A 19946-nucleotide genomic window follows, 5' to 3' on the forward strand; every position below is an offset into this window, starting at 1 on the left:
ACTGGTAAAACTCAAAAATGTAATGAAATATGTGTATCTAATGTGCTGTGGGGTGGTAAGTGCATGGGAATGTAGTGTAAATGGAGAAGGCCTAAAAGCCCAGGCTGGAAGGACACTAGGAATTTTCAGAAAGTTCCTAAGTAGTCTTTTTTTGTGAAGGAGCCCCTAGAGGCAAGGCTGGGAGACACAGGGACTTAGGGGGCCAAAGAGAGAGGAGAGGGGAGGCAAAGGGTAGGCTGGAATGACTAGAAGGCTAGTGAGGCTGTCGGGTGAAGGAAACAGACATAGGGCCATCACCTGATTCTTACGAGACACAAAGGTCTTGCTGGAGCCTACTGTCATCGTGGTCTTCTTCTTCTTCTTCTTCTTCTTCTTCTTCTTCTTCTTCTTCTTCTTCTTCTTCTTCTCCTTCTCCTTCTCCTTCTCCTTCTCCTTCTCCTTCTCCTCCTCCTCCTCCTCCTCCTCCTTCTCCTTCTCCTTCTTCTTTTTCTGTAAAACACATTATTTTCCCCGTTTGGATGTAACCTTCTTGCACCTGTCATCAGATGCTCAGCTGGGTGCTAGCTTTGTTAGAATTGCTCCAATCGTTCTCACACTAGCAGACTTGGCTACTAGAGAATTTCATGGCCAGCTGTTGCAGCATCACCAAAGCCAAAAAATGTGTTATTACAGAAAACAATGCATGGAGTGACATTTGAGAGCTGACTACATTGGGATAAAATGTTTGCCTGATCTATTGAAAACATCGAAGGCCACTTTCATTTGAGATTGACTGCTTTTCTTTTTCTTTTGCAGGTAAGTTTGGCTACTTTCTCTTTTTCCTCGTGGAATGGAGGTATGGTGTTAATTTGATGAGAATTTTACTTTAATTCTGTTAACACGCCGCAACACAATACACTGCTGTCGCTGCAGATTAGAAGTCATGTTGGTGGTTTATGTTGCTTGGTTCAGAGGTTTTGTGTGTAGGCCTATGCAGTGTCTGTGTTTGGTTTTGCGCTTAAGAGACTGAGTAAACTGTCTGGCCAGGCCACTGCTTCTGTGTATCTATAAAAATAAAAATTAAATAAATAAGAATGCTGACCAGGATTGCAATGAAAATCAAATTTAAGTTAGAAAAAGAACATAGAATTCCCTCTTGAAAAACATTATGAGAAGCTTGAATGAGCTATGTAGTGATTACTTCCGATAAGGGGGAGGAATTTCCATACGAAAAGGAGAGTATAAAATGCCACACGGACATAGGAAGACCTGAGATTTGAACCATAAAAGTGGAGTCTTCAGTCAAGCTCCCACATAGGTCTAGCGGCTTCTTGTGGTGCCCTACACCATTACTGTATATAAAATAAGCAATCATGCAAAAACTGACTCAAACAAACTGTATTTGTTGTAGATGGTATACTATGGGGCAAAAAAAAAAAGTTGTGTCTGTATCTAAATGTAAAATAATCCTTTCTTTTCAAATACTTTAAAATAGAAGTGTTGATCAGTTGCGTTGTGGCTAATCAATAATAGATGGATGCTGCAGTTTGCATTTGTAGTGTCCCCAGAGGGCCATTGTATTAAAGACGAGATTGATCTAGAGAGTAGTGGTAGAACCTTTAAAAGACAAATCCCTGCCAAAGTTCTTTGGGTCATTGGGATGTACCCTTAAGAGGATGGAGGATGCTGGAACCTTAGGCCTTTTTCTCTTTTTCTACTTCCTGCCAATGAAGTGGGTTGTTTTGTTCTCCCACAATCCCTCTGTGGTGGAAAGTCTCACCCAAAGTGATGGAGCTAACTGGGATGCACGAGAACCTACCAAACTGTGAGCCACAATGGTCCTGAAACCTTCCCAACTCTGCTGGCCACACTGGGTACTGTGCTAATGACAGGAAGTTGTGAGTACAGTACATTAACACAAAGATCTCAAAGCTCTTCAGGCTCTTTTTGGGTGAAGTCTTATCTTATTTGGTCTATTTTGTTCCCTCTGATGTAATTATATCAAAGTCATGGGGATTAAGTGTATATTATCTCAATGAGTACTATTACAAAACAACTCTTGATTCATTAAGTAAGCTAAAGGTTGGTCATTGAAGCAAATGTCATTTGACTGACTTAGAACTATCTGTTTTAACTAGTTGTCCTATTGGTTGATAGAAAGGAATGCTATTTCAAAACATTCCAAAATGTTATAGCCTCTAACCTAATAACGAATTCCCTGGCGCAAGTAATGGTCAGTTGATACAAATACAGATAGTAAAGGTTTTAACATCATCAGCTCAGAAGTCAATATTCAACTCTGCTGAGAAGAGAAAATGCAGTTGTTCACAGACAGTCCTTTATTGATGTATACCATGTGTGCCAAAAAAAAAAAAAAAAAAAAACTTTATTCATCAAATTAACAGTGGCAGGCATGACAAGTAATTTACTGAGGTGTTCTCTTTAAAATGAAGGATTTTCAAATGTAGAGTGAAAAAACAGTGAGCATGGTCCATCTGTATTCTCAGAGTTGAACTTCTCAAAAGTCTTGGTGAATTTAAACACTAGAGGGCACAAAAGGATACTTTTAAGTCAAGGACGTTTTGTAAGCACAACATAACAATTATGAAAAATGGCCTCAAGTAGAACCTTGTGACCTCAATGGGCATAATTTGTCTGAAATGCTGGCCTGCAGCTCTTGTAACCTCACTGACCACAAGAGCTGGCAGCAGCTGACCACTCTGTGTTGCTCTAATAATAACCTCCTGGCTTTTCTTTCTCTCCTTCATTTTTATTGCTCTGGGCCTTGTAGAAAATATGGCGCAAATTAACTACTTACATGATGGAATTTTTTCCTAACTCATAGTAGAGGCATCACTGGCCTGTTGTTCTAGGTACTGACTTAAGTTTGATAGAAATTGCTCCTGTATAGCACATAGAAATTTATTTAAATGCCTTATGTTATTTATGTGTTTTACAAATATTTTAAGGTCTAAATCATACATACAAATGTACATTGCCTTAAGTTTTGAACTAACTCAAGGTATTTTTTTCTTAGAGAAACAATTAAAAATAATTAGCTGCTTCAGGCTTCAAAAAAAAATCCTATACTTCTTTAATTTTATTTAAAGGGATTTGGATTGCAGAGGTCTTTTGATGCATTAAGAAGATATATGTTCAAAGACATTCATCCAAAATTAATTGTACTATTGATTGTTAATCCCACTGATCATGATAAGACCCACAGTTTAAAGTCAAATTTAAAGCAAGCTTTAATTAGATACTGGCCAGGTGGATGGTCTCTGGTCAGGTCCATACCCACGTTCCATGGAAATGGCCCTGACTCACAGTGCCTTAAATATTTTCTGTCAGATGCAATCAGTGGCAAGCATACTTCCTGCCCGTGAATCTCCCACCCACTTGTGATCTAGCACACTAGTGCGGGTGGACCCAACAAACTTTAGGGGAATGAAAACATGTGGCTTGTTATCTCCCAGAAACAACAGCCTCCAGCATTTCAGGATCTATTTGTCCTTGGGCAAGAGGCTCGCAGCTCAGAGACATTTTTGTTTCATGGATCTCTAAGGAATAGTAATTAAAACTTAAAATGTAACTTTGTCTCTCATAGATAATGTAAATTCATTATGAATATCCCATGTAAGCTGATATTTAGATAAATTTTGGCACTATATCGTGGCAATGGAATTTCTTCAACCATTAATTAATTTTTCAAATAAACTTAGATAATATGAGAAAGTGTCTCTTGTAAAATATGAACTAAAGTAGACTCTAAAGTCAATCACAGACATTAAAATCTCAATTAAATGTTAAAATTAGATGTATAGATGTATGTGTTTACATATAAAAATGAAAATGAGCCAGATTTCCAAATTAGTTCTGTATATGGGTTATTTCCTTTTCTTTTGTTCATTTATTTTTTTCTTTATTTTCTGAACATTGTTTCCATAAGTATTCGTCATTTGCATAGGACTAATATGTGTTAACAGGAACCCGTTTTAGCGTTCCAACCATTGTGTTTTGCCATGATTCTTAGGAAAGGAACAGCAGCCTATAGATGGCTGTATCATGCATCAGAGACTATCTACACTTACAGCTAAGCAGATTCACCGTGAGACTCAACTTGCTAATCCCAGAGAGGAGCGATTCATCTTGGGTTCTATGTTGTAGAAGAGTTACCACACACTAAGCAATGACAGGGGCCAGAGACCAGAGAGAGGAGACCAGTGAAGCAAAAGCCAGCTAGAAAGGTCTACAGGACTAATGTCTAGTGTACTTTGTCCATGTACTTTGTGGTAAGTCCTGGAAAGTGGCCAAGAGAGACAGTGTTTGCTAGTGTCCCCATCTCTCTCTTCCCTCTCTCCCATATTTCTCTGTCTTCCATTCTCTCCCTCTTTCTCTTCCTCCTCTCTTCCTTTATGCATCTTTTCCCTTTAATACATACCCTACCCTTGTCTTCCCTATGTATGGATAAATGTGCACAGAAGCTAAAGACAGGCAATGGGGCAGCTAAGGGCTATGCTAAATTGGACTTCTAGTCCAAGAGTCCTTAAGAGTGGTCCCGCACAAAGAGAACAGGGGTCTCATAACCACATTGGTAAAGTGCTGGAAACTGTGTGGCTCAGCTTTGAGTCGGCTGTCCTTGGTTTTGTTGTTTTTAAGCAACACGAACAACCTTCCGGATGTATAGAACTCTCTTACTTTTAAAACTCATTTGTAGAGCGTGAGTATTCCGAAGGCTTTGAAGGTTTGAGAGGTTGGGAAGACTGGGCAGCTTTGTGAAAACGCAGACCCGAGACCCAGGAAGTTTGGAGGAGATGTCCCTGGAGAAGTCTCTGGCGTTTGCATACTCAATCCCTAGTTGCTTGGCACTGTGGGAAGGCTGGAGAGGTGTAGCCTTGTGGGAGGAAGTCTACCGCTGGGCAGGGACTTAGCAGACACCATGTCCTGCTCCCAGTTAGCTGTTCCTGTTTCCGGTATGGGCTCCAGGTGTGAGTCCTAATCCCTCAGCTTCCAGCTGCTCATGCTCTTATGCTTTCCATTATTACAGACCCTAACTCTCTGGAACTGTGAGCCCAATCAAAGGCTTCTCTAAGTGGCCATGGCAGTAGTGTTTTCTCGAAGCACGACAAATGTCATTAATACACCAGCTAATGCCATCAAACAACCATCAGCATAAACATACAGAGCTCAAGGCCTCTGAAGGCATTCTTAGCCTTAGGTCTGTGGCAGCTAGGTGTCTGTTGGGAGATTCCAAAGGATCTGTTTAGCTAATTGTCAGGAAGATGTTAGGTCAGGTACAGAGACAGGCAATAGACGGTTATTAGGAGAGCTAAGGATAGCCCAAGGTGATTTGGCTCTGGATTTGGTACATTCCAAACCCTCTACAGTCACTGAAGGTTTAATCAACTCATCTATCTTGCCAAGGGTTTAGTGAAAAGGTTTACAGCCTCTTTCCAGGAACCTTTGTTCACAGATCTCCAAAGTCTTAAACTCTGTGCATTTTTCTCACTTCCTTAAAACATTTTTTTTTAATGAATTGACATAAAATAAAATGACTGATTTAAACAGTCATTTGAATTTGTTTTTAAAAACCACTTTGGAATCTGGGTGGTGGTGGCACACACTTTTAATCCCAGCACGCTTGAGGCAGAGGTAGGCGGATCTCTGTGAGTTCTAGGCCAGCCTGGTCTACAGAGCTAGTTCCAGGACAGGCTCCAAAGCTACACAGAGAAACCCTGTCTCTAAAAACAAACAAACAAAACAAAAACAAAAAACAAATAATAATAATAACTCATTGGATATTATGTTTCTTTTTATTCACAGTTGCCAAAGAGTTGTTTTTTGTTGTTTTTGACTTTGCTGAGATACTGCCTCACTTCTATGCTCAATCTATGCTGTTAATTCTGAGAAGTTTTCCTTCCCGTGGTTTGGAAACCACATTTACAGAGGCAGCATGCTGTTTCAGCTCTTGAAATACAATGATTTGATTCAAGGGTGGCTTGGAAATTAAGGGGGATTCCAGTGGGGGAGGTACCCCAGTTTACGCATTCAAGCACCTGCTGCTTGCAAGAGGCCTTCAAGGGGAGTGGGTAAGGATGAATGCTCCCTCTTTAATCAGGCAGCAGGCGGAGCAACTGCTCACTTCTCACAGTCTGCCTTAGATAGGAACCAAGCATTTTCTCTGCTGTTTGAACCAACATAGCAGAAAAAGCCCAGCTCCTCTGGGATACGGTGTATTGTATTTCCTTTGCAGGATGCCTCCAGAATTTGCTACCCTGCTCCCATAAAGCAGTTATCCAGGCATACCATATCGTTAAAATCAAGATTTTCACATAAAATTAAAATTTCTATTCTAATGAAAGCTAATCCATATAAACATTTAAAACTGTCTCTAATCCTCTCATTACTCAAATGGTAATTTCTGATGAGTGGCCATCATATGAAATTTTAGGCAACCAATACATTCTCAAGTGCCATCTTTAAATATATTAATACCTCATAAATAGGTGGCTCTCTGTTTTTCATTTTTTTTCTTTACATTTTATTCTTGAGAATTACACACGAGTGTACAGTGAAATATCACATCTATTACCATTTTCCCCTCCCAACTTCATGTATTTTTATTTATATGCATATTTAACTCATTAAGTTAATAAATGCTGTCCACAAGTGTTGGCCACTTACTGGAGCAATATTTTAACTTTACTGTTGTCTGCAATTTTCAATACTCAACACTTTGTCTTGTAAAATGAACAAAAATATTTACTAGAGGAAAGATCAAATGTCACACATAGTAGGGATAAATGTAGGTGTTGATTTACTGTTTTGTAAAGTTCTTTTCAAGACATTATCATTAAGAGATGCAGCTATGTGGATAATTTTTGCAAATATTTAATTTAGGTGTGTGTGTGTGTGTGTGTGTGTGTGTGTGTGTGTGTGTGTGTGTGTATGTGTGTGTCTGTGCCCATGTACGGATCAGAGGACAACTTGGAGGAATTGGTTGTCTCCTCTTACCATGTAGGTCCTCTGGAATGGAAATCAAGATTGGTGGCAAGTGCATTAACTAGCCAAGTTGTCTCTATGGTCTTTCGGTATTTATTTAATAATAACTGGTTCTGAACTGTCCTCATCGGCACCTGAAGGCCTGGATCTTGATTTGAGTGAATAAAGGGAAGCAAGTGCCCTGCATCATTCAGGGGCAGATAGGGAAGGACACCTGCAAAGCCCTGTCTTCACTGGGGGCACTGTGCTAACATCCAGGGAGCACGCTCTCTCTCTCTCTCTCTCTGTCTCTCTCTGTCTCTCTCTCTCTCTCTCTCTCATTCAGACCCCGCAAATCCAAGTGCTCAATTTCTTCCTGTCCTTTGCCTCATCCTTACCACGGCTGCTAATCCATGCCTGGGAGCTCGTCTGCTCTGTTCTTCAAAGTTCTGCACACTTCGCCGCGCTGCTTCTAATTTAATTTCACATCACACACACTGTAGATGCTAAGTGATGGGGTGCCTGACTCGTATCTGAGCACTTCTCCAGAACCTGTAACATCTCAGCAACATGTGAAAAATGGTTAATTTAAAAATGGACCCAAAGTTTCTTTGTTCATGGCCTTTGGTGGATATCTATTTAAAACTCACAGTGGGGGGGGGGGACAGCTCTGGAACTCAGGTTTTTATTAATATGTATCCAATTTTATCTGTTCGTAACAGTAATTTACAGTAGTTGCCAGGGAAGTGACAACTACTACAGGAAAGCACATATAAAATGTCTACAATTCTGTTGCCCAGGGTGGGCGAAAAAAGCGTCAATATTTTGATGCCTATTTAATTAATGAGTTTTAAGTAGTAAATGATTTTCAAGATTCTACTCTTATTGTCATTTTGATAATTAATACACTCTTGACAAAGCATTTTCAATGTTTCTAAATATTGTTTCCGATAACATCATGCTGAGCAGCCTTACTGAAGCTTGCAAGCAGTAGGGGTATTCCTTATCCCTCAGCACAGCTGAGAGCTTGGCAGCTTCTTCCGAAATCGCCAAGTCCCTGCTCTTTTACTGGATCTCTTGGAATTAGACAACTCCAAACAGGCTGAGCATATTCAGGGATCATATCTGTGGGCCCCTCACAATGGGGGATACTGACTTGGGTTTCCCCTGAGTCTTGTGATGTCTTCTAAATACAACCTGCACTTCTCACTGCTGAGAAGACACCAAGCTGACCTGTACAATAGAACAAGATAGGATAGTAAACACATTAGCAGTTAAATGTGGATGCATTTCATTTCCTAAAAAAAGGAAAAAACTATATGTTCATAGTTAGCCTAACATTTATACTACATTCACATAAGAAATAACAAAAGTAAAAGAAAAAAATGGCATCTACAGAAACAATCATTCTCTTCTATTGAAATGTCCCTTAATTGTGTGAACTTTTAGGGGATATTTTGTACAATATCAGCAATGGAAAAATTCCCACTCATCCACTACCCAGTACTTGACTGACTCTGTATTTACCAAGAATTTCCCTGTATCACACAGTTCAAAAAGGATTTTATCTAAGAAAAAAACCTGGGATTAAATCACAGAGTAGCAGCTTTTTATCACTTAGCTAGATATGGATGCCTAAAAGTTAAAATCTCTGTGTGTATTTTTAACATGTAGTTATACTTGATTTCTTTTTCCAGGTAAAATTTAGGAATTTTTTTTTTTCAGCACATGGGGAGGGGGTTGGGAGGAATAACATATTATCTTTGCCTGAATAAAGTGCAGCCTTTAAAATGGACTCCATAAGAAAGGATGGAAAATTATAAATTATGTTCAAGATAAGGTAAAACTCACAAGTATTATTAATTTGATACTCTTTTAGTTACTGTTAAGTTGCTGTGATAAGATGCCCATGGGCAAGGCAGGCTAAAAAGAGTTTATTGGAACTTACAGTTTCATAGGGTTAGCGCCTACAGGGGGCATGGCTGCAGACAGACAGACAGACAGGTAGGCAGGCAGGCAGGCAGACAGACAGACAGGCAGACGGCAGGCAGGACACTGAAGCTGTAGTTGAAGCTCACATCTTGAGACAACCACCACCAGGAGGCAAAGACTGATGGAGCTAACTGGGAATGGCTGGCCTTTTGAAACTTCAAAGCACATCTGCAGTGACACACCTCCTCCAACAAGGCCACACCCCCTAATCCATCCCAAACAGTACCACCAGCTGATGACACTTATTGAAACATTAGCCTATGTGGGAGGGGGCATTCTCATCCAAAGCGCCATATCATATATATTATTGTAACATTAGACTCAGGTCCACTATACTGATTACCTGTTGGAAATAACCTCCCAGAGGTGGAGTTTAAGAGCTGAATTCACTGACACTCCTAGAAAATTTCCTTACCTGTTTCGAATATTCTCATGGGATCATTTTGCAAAATAAACCCCTTATTTCTTTTTTTTTTCAATCATATTACAAATATCGAGTCTCGACAAGTTCGCTGTTCCCCATCAGCTCCTGCTTCAGCTTCTTCTAACCTCTTCTGGTCCTCTGAGCCATACTGAAGGCATGCTTATTGCGGCTTTATTTGTAAAAGCAAGATGTAGGTGTTCCGTAGTGAGCACTACACTTGCTTTGTTTCAGGTGGTGGTGACAGTGAGTGGTGCTGGTGTGGTGCGGAGTTTGCCATCACCTGTCTTAGAGGTGTTCTCCAGAGGTGGGTCAGATTCCTTTTGTTTTAGCCTTTGGAGAACTGCAACCATTGGCTCCACAGATTAAAATAAAAAAAAAAGTGTTTGTTTCTCTCCCATGTTGAAAATGCAGGATGACGAGCAGGAGACACAAAGCCGACGCTTGTAGTCTTTTTGAGGTGTTCCTCACAAAGGCTTCCTTCCCAGCTCCATCTCAGCCTCTGCCTTCAGCCTCAGGACCACCCCAAGGGTGGTACCCAGTCTTTTCCCAGGATTTAGGAATTTTAAGAGCATTTTCTGGAGAGAAAAGCCATGATCTAGAGGCAAACACAATGAACTTGTACTCATGCATCTTCCGTATATTGACATTGGGATAGTAGAAACTTAACTAAGCTCTCAGAGCTTCAGTTTCTCCATCTACAGAGTGTTGATAGTAGTGGCTGGCTGAATTGTCCACCTATGTAAGATTAGGTAACTGTTACACCTGATACCTGGTCCTACCCCTGTGAAAGCCTAAAGCTTTCTCCATGATTTACTGCTCCTTCAGGAGGAACCTTGTCTCATTCATTGCTTACTCTCTAGGCACAATAGAAGGTAAATTTTGCAGTGAAAGGCACCTTAGTTTTAACCCTCTATCTTCTGCCCGTTAGCTTTATGTTCATAGGAACAAACTACTCAGACATCAAAAGCCTCCATTCCCTCAATGATAAAATAGAATTGAAATGAGTAAAAGTTCAGAAATTGATTACTAGGGATTATAGAACATATATCATGTTCTTATCACAAAATAAGTAGAAATTGGTCACTATGACGGTAGAACAAGAAAGCAGAGAAAAGTGATTCTGACATCATGGTGATGTTTATATACCACTCAGTCAGTGCTCACGGAGTATGAGGGTGAAGGGTGGTCGGCAGAAGACAGGTCAGCATCGAGGGATCAAGACCAGGAAAGCTTCTGACCGTCGACTTCATAAACACTGGATGGAAAAAAAAGTCAAGCCACCAAAATGAATACATGGGATTGTTATTATTTAGAGATTGCTGGTATTTGAGCTCTTTTTGTCTTACTCCTGAGGGAGCAATTTTGCTTCGCAGCCCAGTAATTCCAAAAATTGTTTTCTCTTGTTTATTAACATGGCCCTGAAATGTGGGAAGAAGCCACTTCTGGCCTTGTTTTGTATGTAGCCAACTACTGAGGAGCATAGACAGATTTAGCATTGCAAATGCTTTACCAGTTAGACAGCCTCTCTTCAAATCCCATATGTTTCCAAATAAAAATGGAAAATGGGAATCTTCTCCCATTTGAAATGTAGGATTTGAACAATTGGGAAACATTCCACCAGCTAATTCTGATAGCACCCTTTACTTTACCTCTTTGTTTTGTTTTTATTCAGTCCTTGTAAATAAGACACAGAGGATTTTAGTATTGCAAATAAAGCATTAACCTTTTAAAACTTACAAACATCCTATTCCTGCTTAAGGTAAAAAAGATCACAAGTAGAGAAACAAAATTACCCATCATAGCTAAAGTTTGGTATCTTTAAAGAAAACAAATAGTGCTTTGCGCACAAAGTAACCATTTTTAAAGAACAATTTATAAATAAATAAAAAAAACTTAAAATGATTTTAACAAGATAAAAGCACATTCTACTCCTCTCCTAAAATATTTACATTGCTGGTGGTACGTGGCATGGTGTGTGTGTGTGTGTGTGTGTGTGTGTGTGTGTGTATGCATGTGTATGTACATGCATGTATGTACACGCCTTCCTGTGTGGGAATGTGGGCATGTGTTTAGGATACTTTCATGTAAATTACCATTATACTCTGAAAAGGTCCTGCAATCATAGTGGATGTGTTAGGCATTGAAACTCAGCAAGGTCATGCAACACATTATGAGCACAACTGTTGCTCTAATGTCTGTTTCCTTGAACTTCCCCTGAGCATAAAATAAAATTCCGTAAGGCAGTCCAGTCTGGTAATAATAGTTTAGTTTTAATAGTGACAGTGATTTTTCTGACTTCATTATTTTATTTTGTGTTTTGATTTTTTTTTCAGGAAAGGGAAGTAATTAAAATTACATTCTCTCTCTCTCTCTCTCTCTCTCACACACACACACACACATACATTAGCTTTTGTTAAAGTTTATGTGGAAGTTATTATTAGCCAGCCATGTTGGGCATCATCTGTAAGGAGTACAGTTTTTCCTCCCGCTGCCTAGTCTTGTCCCGCCACCGCGCCAGCCCCAAATAATACACAGAGACTCTGTATTAGATACAATTCTGTTGGCCCAGGTACTTGTTTCTTATCCACTAGCTCTGTCTTAATTATTAGCCCATTTCTATGTATTTCCACGTGGTCTTACCAGGGAGAGGTGACTGGTGGTTCTGCCTTCTCCAGACTCTCCATCTTGGCTCCTCCTTACTACTTCCTCTTTCCTCCTTGTCTCCTAGTCCTTCCTATCTTCATTTCCCATTGGCCAACAGTGCTTTATTCATTAACCAGTATAAAAAACATATATAGATAATGGCATCTCCCATCACAGCGTGATCTTATCTGCTGAGCTGAGCTATATCTCCAGCCCTTCTTCCGACCCTATTTAAGCATTTAGGAGTTTCACTGTCATAACATCAAAGGCTTGATGTAGTTATCTTTCAAATTCCTATATAATATATTTCATTACAGGTGGAGACCTTTAGTAAAGTATTTGACCCACCATCCATAGTGAAACTGATCCTCTCTTATATTTAAGCATGCCTTTTGCTTATTGTTTTACATTATGTCCTGTCGACCTCTGCATTTCAATGGCAATTCATTTATTTGCATCCCGGGGCATATGAGAGAGCAGGGATGTATTTACAGCGGACTTAAGTACAGACCATGCTCTGCTAGTGCCCTCAACTGCTTTCTAGCACATAAACTAACTGGTCTCTATTTCAGAACATGGAGTTATTGACCGATAAGTCAGCTAAACTCACATGAGAAATAAGCTAAGTGAAGTGCCTGTTGCGAAATAAAGCTAAGATTTTCTTCGAATTGTAAAACTTCCATTCACAGATATAAACTATCATTGATTATCATAAGCATCTAATATAATAAAAGCTCTTACAAACCACAATACCTGGTCTTGAATGGACATTAGTTTTGACAAATGTACCAGAGAGTTACCAGTTTTCCTTTTGCTACATGCCTTTGCCATTGATCATCCTCTGGAAATGCAATTTTCATTATTTTATTTTTTAATTAAAATATGATTAAATCACTTCTCCCCTTGCCTTTCCTCTCTTCAGCTCTTCCGCTGACGTCTTCCTACAACCAGCCCCGGGGCCCCATCTCCCCTCACTCTTTCTCAAATGGATGGCCTATCTTTTTCTTTATTGTTATGCTTATAAAATGCACGAATACATAGTATAATCTGAGCACCGCGTCCTTTCCTTTTTCCTGTGTGCATGTGATTTCAGAGCTTACCACTTTGTACTGGATAGCGGAATAAGAGGCTCCTTCCTCTCAAGGAGGGAGGCAAATTTGCCCTCTGGCAACAGTCATGATTTGCCCATCGTTCTTTGACTGGGGCTGGAACGTGGTGAGATGTTTCCCCCTCCACACTAATGCATCTGTTGCTATTGTCAGTGTTCATGTTTTGAAAACCAAATATCATACTACTACTCTCATCAGAGGTAGCTGCTAGTTATACAGCTAATGCTCACTTCTGTCATTTCTAGCTTATGAGTCTGTGAACAACCACTATTTCAAAAGGAGGCATTATCCTGAAACACCTTTATCTGACTCTTCTGGCTTCCTGAGGCAACATATTTCAACATGCCACAGCCCCACTAATGTAACTCTGCTTCTCTAGTTGACTTCACACGCCCTAACCCTCTCCTATCCAGCTCACTCATGACTTGGTATGCTAGCAAATGAATCCATGTGTTCTCACATTCAAATTCTCCCACATCTATACCCACAAGTCTTGTTTTAACTTAGGGTGGCTGGATCCTCTAAAGGAAATCCTGAGTTTTGGGGTTAGACACCAAAACCTAAATCTACCTGTCACTGGCAGCATCTAGAATCTTGGAACAAGAGATTAAAAAGAAAAAATGGGATGCCTTATTTAGAACCCTGAAGAATAAAAGGTTTAAGTTGCTGCAGGAGGTGGGTATGTGGAGGAGATTTGGGGCATGTTAGGAATCATGTGGGTAACAACCGGATCGGCCATCTATTGGGATGAGTGTAATCTTTAGCTAGGTTTTGTTTTTTGAGAATTTCATGCATGAATATTGTATGTAACAATAAGATTTAAAGAAGGAAAGGCTTGGCTTTTTGAAACTAATTCAGCTATTTAAAGTTTTCTACTCTTCTTCTGCCCTTACACATAGGGAGTGAAAAGTTGTTGAGTTGCTGGCAGGAGTATAAATACAGAAAGATATGTGCAAAACAAAACAAAACCAAAAAACAAAACAAAACCAAAAAACCATGCTGTTTGTTGTGGTTTGAGATTCCAATTGCTTAAATCTTCATACCTGTGGAGTAATGGCCAGTCCCTAAAATCAGTATTGAAGTTTGCATTTTAAAATGTAAATTTAAGAGTGGGTATGGTGGTGCATGCCTTCAACCCAGTACTTGGGAAGCAAGGTCTCTGTGATCTCAAGAATAGCCTGGTCTACATAGCAAATTATAGGCCAAGGTGCGTGCGTGTGTGCGTGTGTGTGCGTGTGCGTGTGTGCGTGTGTGCGTGTGTGTGTGAGAGTGTGTGTGTGTGTGAGAGTGTGTGTGCGTGCGTGCGTGTGTGTGTGTGAGAGTGTGTGTGTGTGTGTGTGCGTGCGTGCGTGCGTGCGTGTGTGTGTGTGTGTGTGTGTGTATGTGTGTGTGTTGGTCTGGATTAAAAGATAATTTTATTTACAATAAGATAAACCCTATGGGGGAGAAAGAGTGACCTCAAGGCTCTGTGAGTTAAAGTTGTTGTCACCAAACCTAATGACGTAAGTTCAGTACCCACAACCCGTGTGGTGGGAAGAGAGAGAACCAACTTCCTCCTCCCACTTAGCCTCTGACATGTGTGTGCTGCACACTCACAATGCATGCACACAAATAAAATTAGTGCACTTCTGAAAACATAAAAGTAACACTATGACAGCAGGTAATATTCTGGGGCTCAAAAGCTTTCTGTGTGCACCACACAGTAGTAACGACGCTGTTCCACCTGCAGAAATGTAAAAGTGTCTGTAAAGGAAAAGATTTCAATGTGTTTGTGAGAGATGAGACTATGAGCTCCACTCTGGGAATCTCCAGTTTCTGTGTGTTTCCCTTCTCCCTCCATACCCAGCCTTCTCTTCCCACCCCCTGCAGGGTTCTCCCTCCCCGCAGGCTGACCAGTCCGCCAGTTCCCTACACTGCCTTGCTGTGTTGTCATACAAAGCCCTTCTGAACATGAAGTTGTCCATCTATGTGGTGCTGTTTCAAGTGGGTCTGCTCTGCCTAAAAGCCATCCCTAGGTGGAGATCAATAGATCCCTGGGAGCAAAGTGGCTACTGTGGAATCTCACACAAGAAGAAAAAGACAGATGGCCTAGGTCTGGACACCTCCTTTGAATCCTAGGACCTGCCTTCCTAGCTTGAACTAAAAATGCTTGCCTGAGAGTATGATGGCCATTTGTTAGTAACTAAAACATTGATCCGGAAGAGCTTGCTCAGAGTGGACCTCGTTAACTGCAAGGTTGTTGATGTTCTAGGCAGCTGTCGCTCACCTACTCTCTTGGAGTGTGTGAGTCAGGTACCAAAGGCATGCAACCGTCCAAATGTTTTGTACTGCACTTCTCCAAAGCATGTAGCTTTTTCCAGAATCTTCCTACTGGGCCAAATGCTATTGTGAATAATGAGCGTCTTGTTTAATGTAATATCTTAATCTTTTTGTCAGAAATCATGCAACCGTTTTGGCCTATAGGAATGAGTGTCGGGGTCTTTAAACTTGACAGGCATAGAGATGGTCCCTTAGGACAACTGGCCAACTTCGTCCAGCCCCGAGGGGGTTAACCTCCTTCCAGAGTTCTCCAGGCTTCTGTAATCTTATCCTGGGTGAGTGGAGCTCTGCCTTGTTTTACAATAGAGGTCAGAGGCAGGGCAGTGCTTAGACAGGGACTGATGGAATTATGCTGCCTTGTCAACATTGAATACCACTGGCCTGTGAGAGGTGATGACGACACCAGACACCAGGCTCCCCTTGAATGCATCTTGGAATATATGTGTCCCTGCCAGGCACTGGACTCATAAACCACGCAACTGAATCCTGTTCTGCTTTCATCATTTATGCGTCTTGAAAGAGAGTTGTTTTAAGGGATTTACTCAAGAGTGAAGAACTGTTTCTAGGGGACAGAAAACAGACAAGACGACATTGATCGGTGTTGTCAAAGTCACTTATAGCTCACTCTGCAAGGGGACCCAGTGGCTTGTCTTTGAGGGAGAAGTTGCCAGAGGGACTGAAAATGATCGCCTGTTTTCTTCTCACACCGACTGGCAGGGAGGTGATGGTTTTTAAGAATTACTTACTAAATCCCTGTGAAAGGCTTGCTAATCGTGACATTCATCCATGTATCTTATGGGAATATGGAATCAGGAACATGACTTTGGTAGCTAATTTTTGAAATGTAACACTCCTTGTCAAGTTCCTCAGTCATGGGGATGTGTTTACTTTTTTCCTTAGAGACACCCTTTGGTCACTGTGTTTTTAACATTCACACTTAATATGAAGTCAACCCATCTGAATCATGCCTACTCGTTTGTGTGTCTACTCATGTGTCGGGGGAAGGGGGGAGATACGTTTTGCAGGAGTTGCATGGGCTGTGCTATTTAATCTGCTCTACATTTAAAAGCAAATTTTCAAGGGAGTGTTTCTCACATTCACAATGAGAAAAAGTCTGGGTGAAGCAAGCTCTGTCGCAAAGGGCAAGTGTCACACCGCAGGAAGTGCTGGCCACCCTTTCCAGCCCTGCCTCAGCCAGCCTGCCACCTCTCAGTCAGCTCATGCCACCACCACACTGAAGAAATGCTCTCATTCAGCCACAAGTGCCTCCTACAGCCTGGAGGGCCCTCCCGCCCCAAGATCCTGTACTAGCTCTGACGTTCGTTCGTTCAACTGTTCCTGTGGATCTTGGCACCCTCTTTACAAATGGCTTTTGTTTGGGATCCACTAGGAGTCACAGTGCCAGGACCATCTCCAAGAACTAGAACAAGATTGCGTTTCTCAAAGTCCTACAGGTATGGCAATTTCCTTCGGGAGCAGGGGACCTATTTTCATCTGCTGTAGGTTCCTTGCGAGTAAGCTTTGCAGGTCTGTTTAATTCACAAGGTTGGTTTAATTGTCAGCATTTGAGATAGGACCTGAGTTATTGTAAACATTCGAAATAGTCGTGGTGTGTGTGTGGGAGGGGGGACCTCCTGAAGTCAAAGGAAGTTGCCTAATTCTCAGAGTTCATTCTGAGAGGTGAGGGTAGACTTTGCAAAGCATCCCAGCTTGCTCAGATCTAGAAAAAAGCAAATGTGTCCATTTGCCTAATCGGTGACAATCTTTGAAAAACAGCCTTGCCAAACTGTAAGATAATTCTCTAACTACTGAGAACAATGTGTTTTTTAAGGAAAGCATCAAACAGCAGCAAGAAAACCACAGACATATGATTTACAGGGTAAAACCCACATTGAAAAGCTGAGGCTGACTCTGTGGGCCACATGGTGATTCACTTAAAAACCTGACCCATACCGTGAATTCCAAGTTAACATTGTATTTAGTCTGATATTTCTAATGATTTCTCTGGAAACCATGTAAAAACTGTCCACCACATGCCTGCTACAAATTGTCAACTTTGTTCTCCAGTGAAGGTTAGTTAATTTTAACCAAATACCTGGCTGTCCTGCTGGAAGCAAATGCAGCAACAGCAAACAAAATGGAAAATTGTTTGCATAAACTTAAGAATGGGTCTTTGTTATTGAGGTTACCCATAAAAAAATGTTTAGAAAGTGCCAAGCTTATAGAGTATGCACAATTTTTGAGTTAAATCGTGTTATACATTGTCCACAGGGGGGCAAAAATATCTTAGGTTTGGATTAAAATACCAATCAATGTGTTATTTGCTTAAAACCAGAAAAGAAATTTTTTGTCCTGGAAGGTGTTTTGTTTTGTTTTGTTGGTTGGTTGGTTTGGTGTGTGTGTGTGTGTGTGTGTGTGTGTGTGTGTGTGTGTGTGTGTATATATATATATATATATATATATATATATATATATATTGTAAAAGTCCAATAAAGGAAACTACAGAGATCTAATACTAAATCTGTAGGCAAACATTGACAAGGGATAAAGGGATTCCCAGCAAAATGGGTAGGAAGTGCTCTCACTAGCTTCCATTAAGAAAAACAAAACACATGTGCTTGTCTTAATGCTGTCAGTGTATGGAGTCATTCGGTTGAATGTCAGAAATCATGTGCGATGAGCATCGTGTGTCGAGGAATGGGACTTAATTGCTCATTATTGTCATCCTAAACCTGTTTATGTGTCATTGCATGCTCAGATCTGATTATCACAGAGTGTCGAACATCACTGTGAATGTGTCCAAGGCAAATGGCTTTGAGGTTTTTCTCACCTTTCAGACTTGAAAGCAAGCTCTTTTGTGCCACAGACAGCTACCTGGTCTACCTGCTGAGTAGATAGAGTGGGAGAAAGCAGGGATATCTTTTTGAAAAATGCAGAGTTGAAGTTATACTTGATTTAAAAATAATTTGTAAATGTTCCCCCTTTTCTATCAAAGACATAGGCAATTCCTTGGGTAAGCTCTGGCCCTTTCTAAATATGTGTTGTGGTATGAGTGAAGATGGGCTCTCCATTATCTATGTCCCACACTTTAGTTCTTGCATGCTTCATTTGTAATAAATTGGAGGTTGGTGATAGTGTCTCTGATAGCCATCAGGGGCTAGTCCCTCTGGGAGACCTGAGCAAGTCATCACTCATGTGTTTCCTCTTGACTTGAGGCAAGTCCTTGCATAATGACAATGTGAACTTTTATACGCACTGTGTTCATTGTTGAGTCCCATATTGTCTTCCCAGCAAGAATGCAGACATGTTGAAGTGAGACTCCCAGGTAGGATGTGGCTATGTGTTCTTTCCTGGCATCACTGGCTACTGTCTGTAGCCTACTCTTATGCTTCTGCTTTTTACAACTAATTGTGTGGAAGGATAAGGAGCTAGGAATGCAGTTGGCGACCCTAAGAGTCATCTCAGCTCTGTGAAAGATTACACATGCAGCCATAGTGATACATGATAATGAAAATCATGCCTATCATATATCTTTACATTGGAAGCACACTGACTGTACACTGCAAGTCATTGTATGTCTGTAGATGCACACTGACACACAAGCACAGTGTGCATATATATATATGTATATATATATGTACATATATATATACATATATATATAATAACATGCTGCAGTTATCTTTTGATAACTCAGTTCTACCTCATAGCCTCTCTGGAAGTCAAAGCAATGAACCTTTTATCAAAAAAATTTTAAGTCTTACTTTAATTTCAAAACACTTTATGAATTTTCCCAGTTTCTTTTCAACATACAATCTCCTTTAAAACATGACTAAAACAAGCTTCTCTTGGCCTTTAAGAGGTGTTGGATACAATTCCACTCTTGAAGCGACTGAAGGACCTGGCCATTAGCCAGTATTTCTTCATTAGATTTCTCCCAAGTGAGATTATTTTTCTGGGGGAGAATACTTACATATTCTGTAATAATTCTCAAATATGCCCAGTACAGTATCACTTTTTTCCTTTGAATATCAAATGGATACTGATATAGGATGCAGAGTGGCACACATCCAGCACTAAGCTTAAATGCATTTCTTTGGCTGTTTCTACTCCATGACAGTATGCAGGCTAAAGGAGAGGCACATGTGTGAGGCACAAAATCCCCAAGGGCTAGCAAAGCATGTGCGTGTGGTGAGCATGGTGGCCCCTGCGAATAAACCCTTAGATAATTATACAGTGTTCAAATTGACTGGAAATTCGATTTTCAGCAGTGACAAGTCTTATGAGCAGCATACATTTTCAGAAAAAGAACAAAATATTTCTATATAGCTTTTTAAAGTGGGTTTGAGTCCATACAAAGTCTGAAGAAGGGATTCTATCCTGAGAACCAGCGAGGAAGAAGGAGAGGAAAGACCTTTCAAATTTGTTCTCTGACCTCTACATGTACACACACACACACACACACACACACACACACACACACACACACACACCACATA

The 19946-nt window shown here is 40.6% G+C and overlaps 1 protein-coding gene across 5 annotated transcripts in view; it reads left to right on the forward strand.

Annotated features, from left to right (window-relative positions):
- Positions 1 to 19946, forward strand: part of Pde4d (phosphodiesterase 4D) — a 792225-nt gene that overhangs the window by 473431 nt on the left and 298848 nt on the right. Inside the window, exon 1 of one of the 5 annotated variants that reach the window (XM_051182910.1) lies at positions 16779 to 16901. The exons of the other annotated variants lie outside the window; for them this stretch is intronic. Within the exon in view, the coding sequence (XP_051038867.1) occupies positions 16813 to 16901 (89 nt within the window). The 5' untranslated portion in view covers positions 16779 to 16812. Of the gene's footprint in view, positions 1 to 16778; positions 16902 to 19946 lie in introns of those variants that run through there. 5 annotated transcript variants of the gene reach the window in all.

This window comes from Phodopus roborovskii, unplaced genomic scaffold, assembly GCF_943737965.1.
Source record: "Phodopus roborovskii unplaced genomic scaffold, PHOROB, whole genome shotgun sequence".
NCBI lineage: Eukaryota > Metazoa > Chordata > Mammalia > Rodentia > Cricetidae > Phodopus > Phodopus roborovskii.